Here is a 12,003-nt window from a genome sequence, read left to right as displayed (position 1 = left end):
AACCAGGACAAGGGGAAGTCCAGGCAAAACCTGTCCTTCTCATTAAAAACCCAGGATTGAATGGCAGACTCTGAACTTTATACAAAGAAAAATGAAAAAATTTCATATTGTAGCTTCATGTTGAAGTCGTTTTTTTGTGTTTGTTTGTTTTGTTTGTTTTAATTTGGAAATTTATCTTGTTCTAAAAGGGGCTATGCTCTGCAATCCCTTTATTTTTCCAGTTTTTCCTCCATTTTGTCAGATCATTATCAAATCATTGCTGTCTTCCATGAATGTTGTATTTTTCCCTGTTGGAATTATGTACTGGTTGATGGCCTGCTGAAGATCAGGTAACTTGGTGAATAGCTTGGTCTGATAAGGTGTTCACTGACCACTGACTTCAGGGTTATACTCTGTTTACTATGTAATAATGCTGCTTTTGCTGAATATTTGGGTTTGTTTATACATTTATAAAAAAAAGAAAAAGTTGGTAATTGCATTGTGAAATTCCCAGGGTTTTGCTGGACCTGTGTGGTTTTGCTACAGCAGTCTCCTTGTGATACTGTGGCTCTTGGTGTTCGGGATAAGAGATAAGGATAACAGTTGGCCACCTGCTACAGAAGTACCCACAATGCAGTGTGGTCTCTGTTGAACTTTTGTTTCTTTCATTGACAAAATCAAACCAGCATTCCTCACTGTAAATAAATGATTTTGCTGAATAAAGTCTTAAATTCATGTGCTTAAGCAATTTTTTTTAAGTTCTGGTAAGTATCAAGGGTGGTTTAATTAAGCCTTAGAACTGTATGAGATTTACTCCATTTATGTTTTTCACAGGGTTTCTATGTTCATTAAATAAACATGTGAATTAGTACTACTGGATATTTTTACAGACACTACTTTGTGCTGATAAGAGTTAAAACATCAAGTATTATCATTGATAAATCCTCAACCTGTACCTATGTTATAGAAAAAAGTATTATTGACACAAATTATACTTAATAAACACTAGAAAATATGTTTTTAAAATTTATGGACTATTAAGTTACTTTCAGAGAGTGTGGACCATCCGATAGAACTTGACTTTGTATGTTCAATAGGACTAAAATAATCTTTAACCTTGCATGTTTATTTGTGGGATAAACATATTTAAAATCACTCAGGTTTTGGTTTGGGGATTTGTTTGGGGATTTTTGCATGTGGAAACTTAGTGATAACCAGGATTTTATACAGCAGAATCTGCCTCATCTTTTTATTTGGTGAAGCATACCAGTATTTACCAATCAATAAAATGCTATAAAATGAAATTGGAGGTGCTTTGGTACGGCATAGTGAAGACCCCAGTCCCTGGAAATAGTCATGCCATTGTTTAGCATTGAAAATGTTGCTTGAGATGATTAAATGGTAGATTATTGTGTGTTTGCATGATATGGAAAATGCTGTTGCTTTAGTTTCAGTACTTTGATATAGTAAAGAAGAATGACAGAATTTTAAGTAGGCATGAGTTATAGTGAGTTTTTAGTAAACAGGACACCCTGTCATTCTAAATACATATTCACTTCATTTACCTGAATAGATTATAATACTTAATCTCATAACATAATTTAGCTCAAACTATTTCCTTCCTATACTTTATTCTTTTGATGTAACTTTTCAATTCACATTCATTATTCGTTGGTTATATATTCAAGGTTTTGGAAGTGTCCATTAAAATTGCTTTTGCTCTGCTTGTGCTAAAAGCACTTTGTATGAAGAGTAGCCTGGGGTTCAAATACTTGACATCAGCCCTTTTGTACCTTTTATTCCATCATTAAGTTTCTTCTGCTACATATGAAAAGAAATCACAGTGGCTAAATAACACATCTCAATGTCTACTGTTAGAGACTCCTAGATATTCAATCGTTCCTGTGCTTAGTAATTGATTACTGTTGTCCATCAGACTACAGAAAAAAGCATATCATTGTTAATAATATGTACCCACCTTTTACTGTGCTACAGCAATATAGCAATTTGTTTTCTCCTTTTGTTCCACCACTTTTGTGTACACATTATAAAGGTTAAGAGATTTTTTCACAATTTATTAACAATTAAAATGCTCCCTTTAATTCCCAAGTTTGTTTTCTTGAGTTATTTTAATTTTTTGATGTGTTATAGAATTAAATATTGGCTCTTTATTTTTATTATAGTATTTAAAATTTGTACTTTTTACCATTAATATTGTGTAGTTTGCATAATTCTCGACTTATAAACTAAACCTTTAAATTAGCTTGGTATGAGGACTCTTCAATGCTTCAAATGAATGTTCCTAGGTAAGGATATAGTTTCCCTTAGGATGTAGTAAATAAGCCTGTTGCTGTTCTGAGTAATGTCTTGGTCACTCAACTGTACTAGTATATGCTGTGTGTATGTGTCTGTGTGGCCACCAATGAACCTTTTCCATGCTGCAATTAGCTTGAGGTACTGGTATTCAGTTGTCTGCAATTCTGTTGTTTTCTACCCAGAGCCATTTGTGCACTTGGCATAACTGGTCATGAGACTGCTGAAGATGGGAGTTACCAGGGCTCCAGGAAGTCATGTGAATACTTGATACTAGGTTTACTAACTGGAAAGGACCTGAAAGAACTGCTGAAGGGCAAACACAGGGAGATGGATATAGGTGTTCCCCGGCAGTAGAAGGCTTATCTTTCCATTTGTTGGAATTCCATTTAACTGGTCTTGATTCCTTTGCCATCTGTGATGTGTGTTGATGGTTTTAGAAGTGACTTGTCCTGGTGAAGGACACTGTCACCCTATTTTTGGTTGCATTGGCTAATACACAGCACCATACGTTTTTTAGCTAGTTGGCATTTGCTTGGCATGATTGGGATGCTCTCCCTCTTGTGTGGTGTACAGTGAGGTTGCAGTTACTAGAGTAAGTCATTTGTGAAACAGCAACAGATCTGGACAGAATCCTGTGTTCCAACCGCCCAAAATTCTTTCTAAAGCAAACCCCAGTGCTTTTCTATGTATTAGAACGTTCTGCAAGTTAGCAAAGGAAAGTCCACCCAGATATAGTTGGTGGAGCTTGGAAAGCTCTGTTCTTGGGGGTTGCAGGAAGTGGAGAAGGGGAGCTGCAGGGAGAACAGACAGGAAATGGGGAGCGTGGTCAGGATTGGCGCCAGGCAGGCAGGCACTGCGGGTGGCCTGCGAAGATTGGCACTGCCCTGCGAGTCCATCCTAACTTGGGCTCTGCCGGCCTGATCACTTGGTGCCAGAATCAGGCCAGGAGGCCCTCGATCAGAGACTGGAAGGCATCCCCCTCGGGCATAGACTCTGCACTCGTCACGAAGTGCACAGAACTGGGAGCAGCTTGGCCAGGGCCTTTGCCCGGTCCAGCAGGGACTCCACGTGGAAGTCCTGTTGGGGACTTTGGATGGTTTTCTCCAGAACTGCCATCTCCAGCCCAACAGTTTTATAGCCTATCTACTGGAATTCCTCGAACTCTAGGTAAGTGGCGTCCACGATCCCTTTTGCTCACCCGGCCTGCACCTGTGCCGGGAGTCCGCCATGTGGTTCAGGCGGGAGGATGCCTCAGAGCCTGTTTTTAGATCCTGAGGCGCCCGTCCCCCACCACCCCCTACCCCACCACGTTGCTCTAGGAGGGGACCCGCTGGACTTGGGAGCCCGGGCTCCAAGTGGTTCTTCCTGGGGATCCAAACTCAAGTGCTCCATGGTGTTCGACTCCCTGGCGACTCGGGTGGCCCCTCGGGAACGGTGTCTCATGGCTCTACCCGGCTCTACCCGGCCCTCCCTTCTTTGTGGAGAATGGAGGACGTTGCCACTAAAGGGGCTGCAGGCGCACATCGACTGGCGGGCTCCGGAGCCGGGTAGAGATGCTGCGCTCTCAGGGAGCGGGTAAGCCACCACCCGGTTCCCCGAGGGAAGGCAACAGACACTGGGGGTCTCGGGCAGTGGGATGACCCTTTGGGGAGGGTACAGTGGGCCTGCAGTGTCCGGGAGCCGGAGTGAATCGGAGTCTGTTCCACAGCCCTGACGTGCACCTCGGAGCTCACTGGCTCTGGGGAGAACTCTGGCTGCCCTCCCTCTGCACGCCGGCCTCTCCCTTCGGGTCCGAAACAGAGGCCCAGGCTCCGCATTGTCCGGAGAGCGGGTTCAGTTTTAAAAAGCCTTTTGGTAAAGCTCAGAGCCATGCCCAGTCAATGCGGCTGCCTATAGTATTTGGGGAGTCGCTAGTCCCTAGATCACACTCGCTTTTAGCAAAGCACAGGGAGGGGAGAAAGTCAGGCTTGAGACTAACTTTTAGGTCTGGGCTCCCAGGGTGCGCTCTGGTTTAGAAAATGCCAGCCATCCTTTGGGACTTGAGGCCAGGGTCTCGGGAACCTCACATGGGTGCTGCTATTTCCTCATCTTCCAAATATGGCCAGAAAGTGCTGTGGGGAATTCTGGTATCAGCCCTGGGAGAGTGTGGAGACTCTGGGTGGCTCCTCGATCTTAGTGCGGACTGAGTATAGTACTCAGGCCTGTACAGGCAGTCACTCTAAGCACTCAGCTAGCTCCTTTGCCACAAATACCGTATATTCCACATGACATTACTCATTTACATGCTGGTTTCTATATAAACTGGGTCACACATTTACACTTTACTCTTGTATCTGTCAGTTAATAGGTCAGTCTCCCACAAGATTTTAGGTTGGAATCCTTGTTGTTTCATTTTTTTGCAGTTTTCTGCTTGGTGTCCGTTGAACCTTGTCACTTGAAAATAGGCTTGTGGTGGTAATATGCAAATTGCCTGAGTGATAGCTGTGCCCCAAATACTGCCATGACCTTTGTCCAGAGCATGGTGCTGCTCTCAGCAGTCTGTTCTCTTCCTCTTGTAAGACCGCCAATCCTGTTGCCTTCAGGCCCCACATTTATAATCTGATTTAACCCCGGTGAGTTCCTTAGCCGCTCCAAGCCCAAGTACAGTGGGTTGCAATGGGCACTGGAGCTTTAATGTATGTTTTAGGAGAACACATTTCAGCTTCTGGCATCATAGAATACACATTCTCACGAGCTTAGCCTGGGGTTTCATCTCGCTAATAAAGTCACCCAAGTGTGAAGCTGAGCAGTATTATCCAGGGAACATCAAAGTGCTTAGTATCTGGCACTTATCAGTTAATCATGGTGTGTCTAAAGGTGATTTTAAAGACAGTTTCCTATCCTTTCTTTTGCAGGTGCTAACTTTGGGTCCCTTCTTGGAATAGGAGGAAGAGCCGTTCTCTACTTTTCAGAACTACGGAGAAACTAAAGAGAACCGATTTAAATAAGTTGAACTCTCTTCTGGCCTCTCCCCTTTAGAGACAGCACCACTTCACCCTGTGAGGAGCCTGAAGAATTAGACCAGTCACTATGAATGTGACCAGCTTGTTTTCCTTCACAAGTCCAGCTGTGAAGAGACTTCTAGGTTGGAAACAGGGTGACGAAGAAGAAAAATGGGCAGAGAAAGCTGTGGACGTGTTGGTGAAAAAATTGAAGAAAAAGAAAGGGGCCATGGAAGAGTTGGAGAAGGCCCTGAGCTGCCCGGGACAGCCAAGTAACTGTGTCACCATTCCCTGCTCCCTGGATGGCAGGCTGCAGGTGTCCCACCGGAAGGGATTGCCTCATGTCATTTATTGCCGAGTGTGGCGCTGGCCAGACCTCCAGAGCCACCATGAACTGAAGCCTCTGGATTGCTGTGAGTTTCCTTTCGGTTCCAAGCAGAAGGAGGTGTGCATCAACCCCTATCACTATAAGCGCGTGGAGAGCCCTGGTGAGTGGTGTGGACTGTGTGTGCCCCGTGAAGGCTCTAGAGATCAGAGCAATACCACCTTTCTCTTGTGGGGTGTAATTCCAAAATATCTTGGGGAAGTTTTGTTTGTATTCATTTATGCGTGTGCAAAAGAGCACAGGAACTCTATCTACTCAGCTTTCGCTCATTGTAACAAGTGTCTGTAACAATCACTTTATAAAGAGGAAGGTTTACTTTACTTCATGACTTTGTAATTATCAGCCCTTCTTCCCATTGGCTCCAGTTGCCACAGTGTGTCATTCAGGATGGTTTTGTTGATGGATTGGTTCACCTAGCTGATGATTTCTGAGGGTCCCCAAGTATGGATGGTGTCAGATTTGGGTGGCCTCCCTCCCTGCTCCTGCTCCTGGGATGGCCAGGTGACTTTTCTCTCACAGGAACTTCAGACCCCAGGGGTAGACTGTAAATTTCCAGCTCAACCATCCAATAATATGTTGGTCTCCAAAGGCCTTTGGTATTTTTGGTGAATATATACGTCATGTAAAAGTAAAGACTAGGGAATAATTTGCAAAGGCTTTTGTGTCCACTGCCTGTTTTAAGAAAGAGAGGATATAAACTAAACCTTTCTCATTTGTCTCTCTGTTTTCTTTCTGTTCCCAGTGCTTCCTCCTGTGCTGGTTCCGAGGTACAGTGAGTACAACACTCAGCACAGTCTGGCACAGTTCCTTAACTTGGGACAGAATGAGCCTCACATGCCACCGAACGCCACGTTTCCAGATTCCTTCAGGCAGCCCAGCACCCACCCGTTTCCCCACTCGTCCATCAGCAGCTACCCCAACTCCCCAGGCAGTAGCAGCAGCAGCAGCACCTACCCTCACTCCCGCACCAGCTCAGACCCAGGCAGCCCTTTCCAGATGCCAGGTAGGAGGGGGCATTCGGGGACGCTGCCTGCCTTGGGGAGGTGGATAGGGGTGGCCTGGGGGGGCGGGGCTGCGGTGGGTGGAACCCTGAGCACATCCTGGTGAACCAGTCTTGGAGACCCATGTGATCCTCGTAGTTGCCCCTCCCTGTCTTCGTTCCACCGTGCTCAGCCAGTTTTACAATGCGGTTTCTGGTTGGGGTGCTCCAGGTGTAACTGTGAGCAAATTTCTTTCCTTCTTGCAGATGTTCAAGCTGTTGTTTATGAGGAACCAATGCACTGGTGCTCTATTGTGTACTATGAGCTCAACAACCGTGTGGGTGAAGCATTCCAGGCCTCCTCCACAAGTATGTTGGTGGATGGTTACACTGATCCTTCCAACAAAAAGAACAGCTTCTGCCTTGGGCTGCTCTCCAACCTTAACCGGAACTCCACAATAGAAAACACCAGGCGACATATTGGAAAAGGTGCGTGTCCCTTTACCCCTCCTGCAAACGTTCATCTTTTCTTCCTCTAGAAGTGACCCCATCATTCTTGTGGCAAATGCCAAATGTTCAGATGCTGCTGTTTGAAGTATCTTTCTAATTCATATTATCTAGAAATTGTTCCAATCATTGATCTTAGTGGTTTTCCCACTCCCATGCTGTTGATAGGTGCCAGCTGACATTGCTGGGTTATTGTGGTACACTACGCTGTCCTACATTTTGTTAGAAGTGAAATATCTTTTAAAACAATTCTTACATTTATTTATCCAATGTTTGTGTGTGCATGCGTGTATGTGTGTGTAAGTACCTTGTTCAGAGGACAGCTTGTGGAAGTTAGTTCTCTCCTTCTGCCATATGGATACTAGGAATCAAACTCAAGTCATCAGGCTTGGTGGCAAGCACCTCTACCCACTGAACCATCTCAACATCCCAAATATCTTTCTTAGGGGACTTAACTATTTACTAGTGTTAGATTAAAGCAGTTCTATAACATTTATATGTATTTATTATATGATTAAGTCAATGAGCACATGTGTGGGTAGTGCTCAGCGCTTAGCTTTCCCTGTGGAGTAAGGAACAGGCAATCAAGAAGGGGTGTGGCATTCCTTGGAAGTGTCAGTGTAAAATCATAATTTAATGACATGACATGTGTTTATATGCTCTTGTGCATGTGTCTGTATGGGAGCCTTTCTATATAACCTCTGAATATGAATGTAGTTTCTACCTTCTCTGCTGAGAAGGCAAAGATACAAAGTAGCAATAAGCACATCTAGTGTCCAGATCATTGCTCCAGATATCTATCCTCACTGAGGCAAATCGGCTGCCTCCAAATCTGTGATGAGCTGCACCTGGAACAACTTTGTTAGTTTCTGAACACAAAGGTTATCATAATCATAACATAGTTAGATAGATGTCTGTCACAATGGCTATGTGAGTGGCCAAATTTGACTCTGCCTGGGTGCCTTTGAGCCTATGACTGACATGGTCTGTCCTCTCACAGGTGTCCACCTGTACTATGTTGGAGGAGAAGTGTATGTCGAATGCCTGAGTGACAGCAGCATATTTGTGCAGAGTCGGAACTGCAACTACCATCATGGGTTTCATCCCACCACTGTCTGCAAGATCCCCAGTGGGTGTAGCGTGAAAATTTTCAACAACCAAGAGTTTGCTCAGATACTGGCACAGTCTGTGAACCATGGTTTTGAGACCGTGTATGAACTCACCAAAATGTGCACTATTCGAATGAGTTTCGTGAAGGTGAGCAGTGCCCGCCCATCTCATTCAGGCCTGACCCCCGCCTCACCCCTGCTATTTACAATATGTATACCTGTGCCTTCCTGGTATATATTCCTATCAGTGCCCAGCAAGAGCACCATTGTCCAAGAGGTTGTCATGGGAACTTAGAATATAGTCCTCTCCTCCCACCTCGCAGGTCCCAGAGATGGAACTCAGGTCTCCAGGCTTGGTGACAGGCACCTTTATCTCCCCCTGCCTCCCAGTCATCATGCCGTTTATTCCGGGTCAAGCTAAGGGTTTAATAGAGTCCAGGCTGGGGCATGTCTTATTCCAGAAGCAGGCAGCCTAGTCAGTCTGTCTGTCTCAGCAGTCCTTACGGCTCATATCAGCCTGGGGAGGGACAGCCTAGTGAATCTTGTCAGTTTCAGTAAAGGTTTTAAGATGTCTGCTTCCTGAGTTTTAAGGACTTTGCCTAGAGGGTGGAGTGTTTCACCTCCCCTTAAAACATTCAGCAATTCTGGAGCTTCCCTATAAGACAGAAGGTTTTATCTTTGAAGATATTGCTACACAACATGTGTAAAAGATGAGAGAAGAACCAACTTCACAGATTTGTTCTCTGAGCTCCACATGCACACTGTGGTGTACATTAACACACATTCATGCAACAACAACAAAAAGCTGGGTGCAGGGCTGTGTGTACTCCCAGCATGGGAGACAGATAGGATCCCTTAGGCTTGCTGCCGGGCCAGTCTAGCCTGATTGGCAAAAGCCCCGGTGCAGCAAGAGAACTCATCTCAGAAAATACAGTGCAGTGTGATTGAAGAAGACAGCCAGTGTAGACCCCTGTGCTCTCCAGGCATGGACACACAGATAAAGGGGCAAGGGATTGTTCAGTTAAAGGTGTAGGACTCTTACAGTGGTCCTGGGTTCAGTCCCAGCATCCAGCTGAAGTGGATCACGACAGCCTGTAACTCTACCTCCAGGATCCAACATCTTCTGAAATCCACAGATACCACACATTCATAGGTAAATCCATACTCAAACACGTACATATTTGCACAATTTTTAAATAAAATATTAAAAAATAAACCCAGTTTGATAATACATGCCTTTTATTCCGGTTCTCAGAAATCAGATAGGTAAGCTCTGAGTTTCAGGCCAGTTGGGTCTACATAGGGATTTTAGGGCAGCCAGTCCTACCCATTAAGAGTTTGTCTTAAAAGTATAAGTAACTAAAGTTTTAACATAACATTAGTGTAGTGAGAAATAAATATTTAAAATATCTTTTGGGGGCTTTTTTTTCGAGACACGGCTTCTCTGTGGCTTTGGAGGCTGTCCTGGAACCACCTCTTGAAGACCACACTGGTCTCAAACTCACAGAGATCCCCCTGCCTCTGCTTCCTGAGTGCTGGGATCAAAGCCATGCACCACCACCTCCCGGCTAAAATATCTTTATTCAAACAACTATTGAATGTATTTTAAATTTGTAATTACCCAAGACTAATAACATTTATTTTTTATTCGAATAAAGGTCTCATTCTGTACCCTGACTTGCCTGGAACTCACAGAGAACTGCCTGCCCCTGCTTCCCGAATGCTGGGATTAAAGGCATGTGCCACTACACCAGACTAAATAGGTGATCCTGGGGTCCTTGGATAGACTTTTGGTGGCCAACGTCCATCCCCAAAAATTACCCATGCTTTTGCAGTATGTTTATTTTCTTGTGGGACATAGCCATGAATCCAAACATACTTATGTGAACTGATCATATGATTTTTTACTTGGTAGAATGACTCAATGAGATAGAGAGTTAAATGACACCAGTGTGCTTTCTTTTTCCTAGGGTTGGGGAGCCAAGTACCACAGGCAGGATGTTACTAGCACCCCCCTGCTGGATTGAAATACATCTGCATGGCCCTCTCCAGTGGCTGGATAAAGTTCTTACCCAGATGGGTTCACCCCACAATCCTATTTCTTCAGTGTCTTAAAGGGCCTCTGGCTTCTGTCTCTTGCAAATGTTGAACCTTGCATGTACTTGAAGGATGGATATGTCAGACAGGTGAAAACCTGACAAGGGAGCCTTGATAATACTTGACCTCTGTGACCAGCTGTTGGATTGAGAAATTAACAAACACTGGTAACATGATGCTGATATCAAGAATCTGTTTAGTTAACTTTGTGATATTCTGTTGTATGATCAACTAAACTGTTGACTTTTAGCAGGACTTTTGTGTATAGTTTTAAAGGAGATGGCCAGGCCAGGGACAAATTATCTATTAGAAGAACAATCCTGAGCAATCCTTTTGTTGGGAGTGTTTGGCAGAGTGTTACCTTAATAGTCTTTGAAATGTGCACTTCATCAGGTTCTGAGCCCACCCTGAATCATCTTTTGATGGGTTTTCATAAGGTTTTAAAACTATTTGTTTAGAAATGAATGAGGTTCTTTGTTTGTCTTTAAAGGTGAATCTTTATGACATACACAGTATTCTTTCTATAACTGTATGCTGACTGTAGTGCTATCTGAATGACATCAGGCTTTTGCTCCTTGCTAAATATGTGTATACAGAATATTTGGAGGTCAGGAATAGTCTAAATGGCTAATGGATCTAGAAGCTATTTGTTGGTGGGGTGGGGGAAAGGAAATGACGACCACAAATGTAGGCTATGCCTTAAGGTTCAGTTTGTTGTCTTAAATGAGCCACCTGATGTCTGAATTTGCTGTGTTTCAGTTTTTTAGAGTTTTGTCTGATTTTTCCTTTCTTGTCATTTATCTCATCTGCTCTACACCACAGTAAAGCAGCTGGTTAATTCCTGTAACTGTGAGAACAAATGAATAATTCCTTTTATTTGCAAATCAACTGGCTTTATGTTTCAGTGCCCAGTATATGAAAGGCTTGAATTCAATGAGCAGTTTTTATGGAGTTTACAATACAGACATAGGCTTTAATTTCCAAATGAATTGTCTGCCAAACCTGGTAACTGTGTTCATTATTCACAGGTTTAAAGAAGTTCCCTATTGGAATCCATTTCAAACATTTTTGTTTTGTTTTGTTTTTTTATACTGTTTGGTTTTGTTTTCTTTTGTTAATTTTTTCTATTCTCCCCCACTCTTATACATTGAGTACCTTTATTCCAGCACTAACAGGTTTTCTCTACTGGAAAATTTTAAATAAACCTGTCATTATTGCTTCCTTTGATTAAATCTGTGTCATTTTCTTTCTTTGCTTCTTAAAATTTGGGATCGGTAAGATATGGTCTTTTAGCTAGGTCCAGGACAGCCTCCAAAGCCACAGAGAAACACTGACTTGAAAAAACAAAATAAATAAATAAATAAATAAAATGATGTTGTATTTTGAGTGATCTCACCAGATACAAAAAGCTCAGTTGGTAAAGTGGGGACATGGAACCTGGCTTGGTAAAAGAGCAGAGTGATCTAAAGTCAGGAGAAAGGAAACAGGGGGTTTGGGGGTGTGAGTATAGGTGCCAGCAGGGGACAGAGGCATCAGATACCCCTGGAGCTGGAGAATGACACTTGTGAGCCACCTGATCTGAGTTCTGGGACCTGAACGCCAGTTCTTGAAAGGGCAGTATGCGTGCTCTCAAGCACTGAGCCATCATTT

The 12,003-nt window shown here is 43.6% G+C and overlaps 3 protein-coding genes across 3 annotated transcripts in view; 1 reads left to right on the top strand and 2 right to left on the bottom strand.

Annotated features, from left to right (window-relative positions):
* LOC113837940 (ephrin-B2-like) overlaps positions 1–12,003 on the bottom strand; it is a 423,845-nt gene that overhangs the window by 11,437 nt on the left and 400,405 nt on the right. The gene's annotated exons all lie outside the window — the stretch shown is intronic.
* Positions 1–12,003, bottom strand: part of LOC118239765 (mothers against decapentaplegic homolog 1-like) — a 433,113-nt gene that overhangs the window by 60,391 nt on the left and 360,719 nt on the right.
* LOC113839150 (mothers against decapentaplegic homolog 1-like) overlaps positions 5,365–12,003 on the top strand; it is a 313,586-nt gene continuing 306,947 nt past the window's right edge. The window contains exon 1 of the mRNA XM_035453627.1: positions 5,365–5,764. Coding sequence (XP_035309518.1) covers positions 5,365–5,764 — 400 coding nt within the window. The remainder of the gene's footprint in view (positions 5,765–12,003) is intronic.

This window comes from Cricetulus griseus, unplaced genomic scaffold (genome assembly GCF_003668045.3).
Source record: "Cricetulus griseus strain 17A/GY unplaced genomic scaffold, alternate assembly CriGri-PICRH-1.0 unplaced_scaffold_1, whole genome shotgun sequence".
NCBI lineage: Eukaryota > Metazoa > Chordata > Mammalia > Rodentia > Cricetidae > Cricetulus > Cricetulus griseus.
The sequence above is the reverse complement of the archived record's forward strand: the minus strand, read 5'-3'. Positions and strand labels throughout refer to the sequence as shown.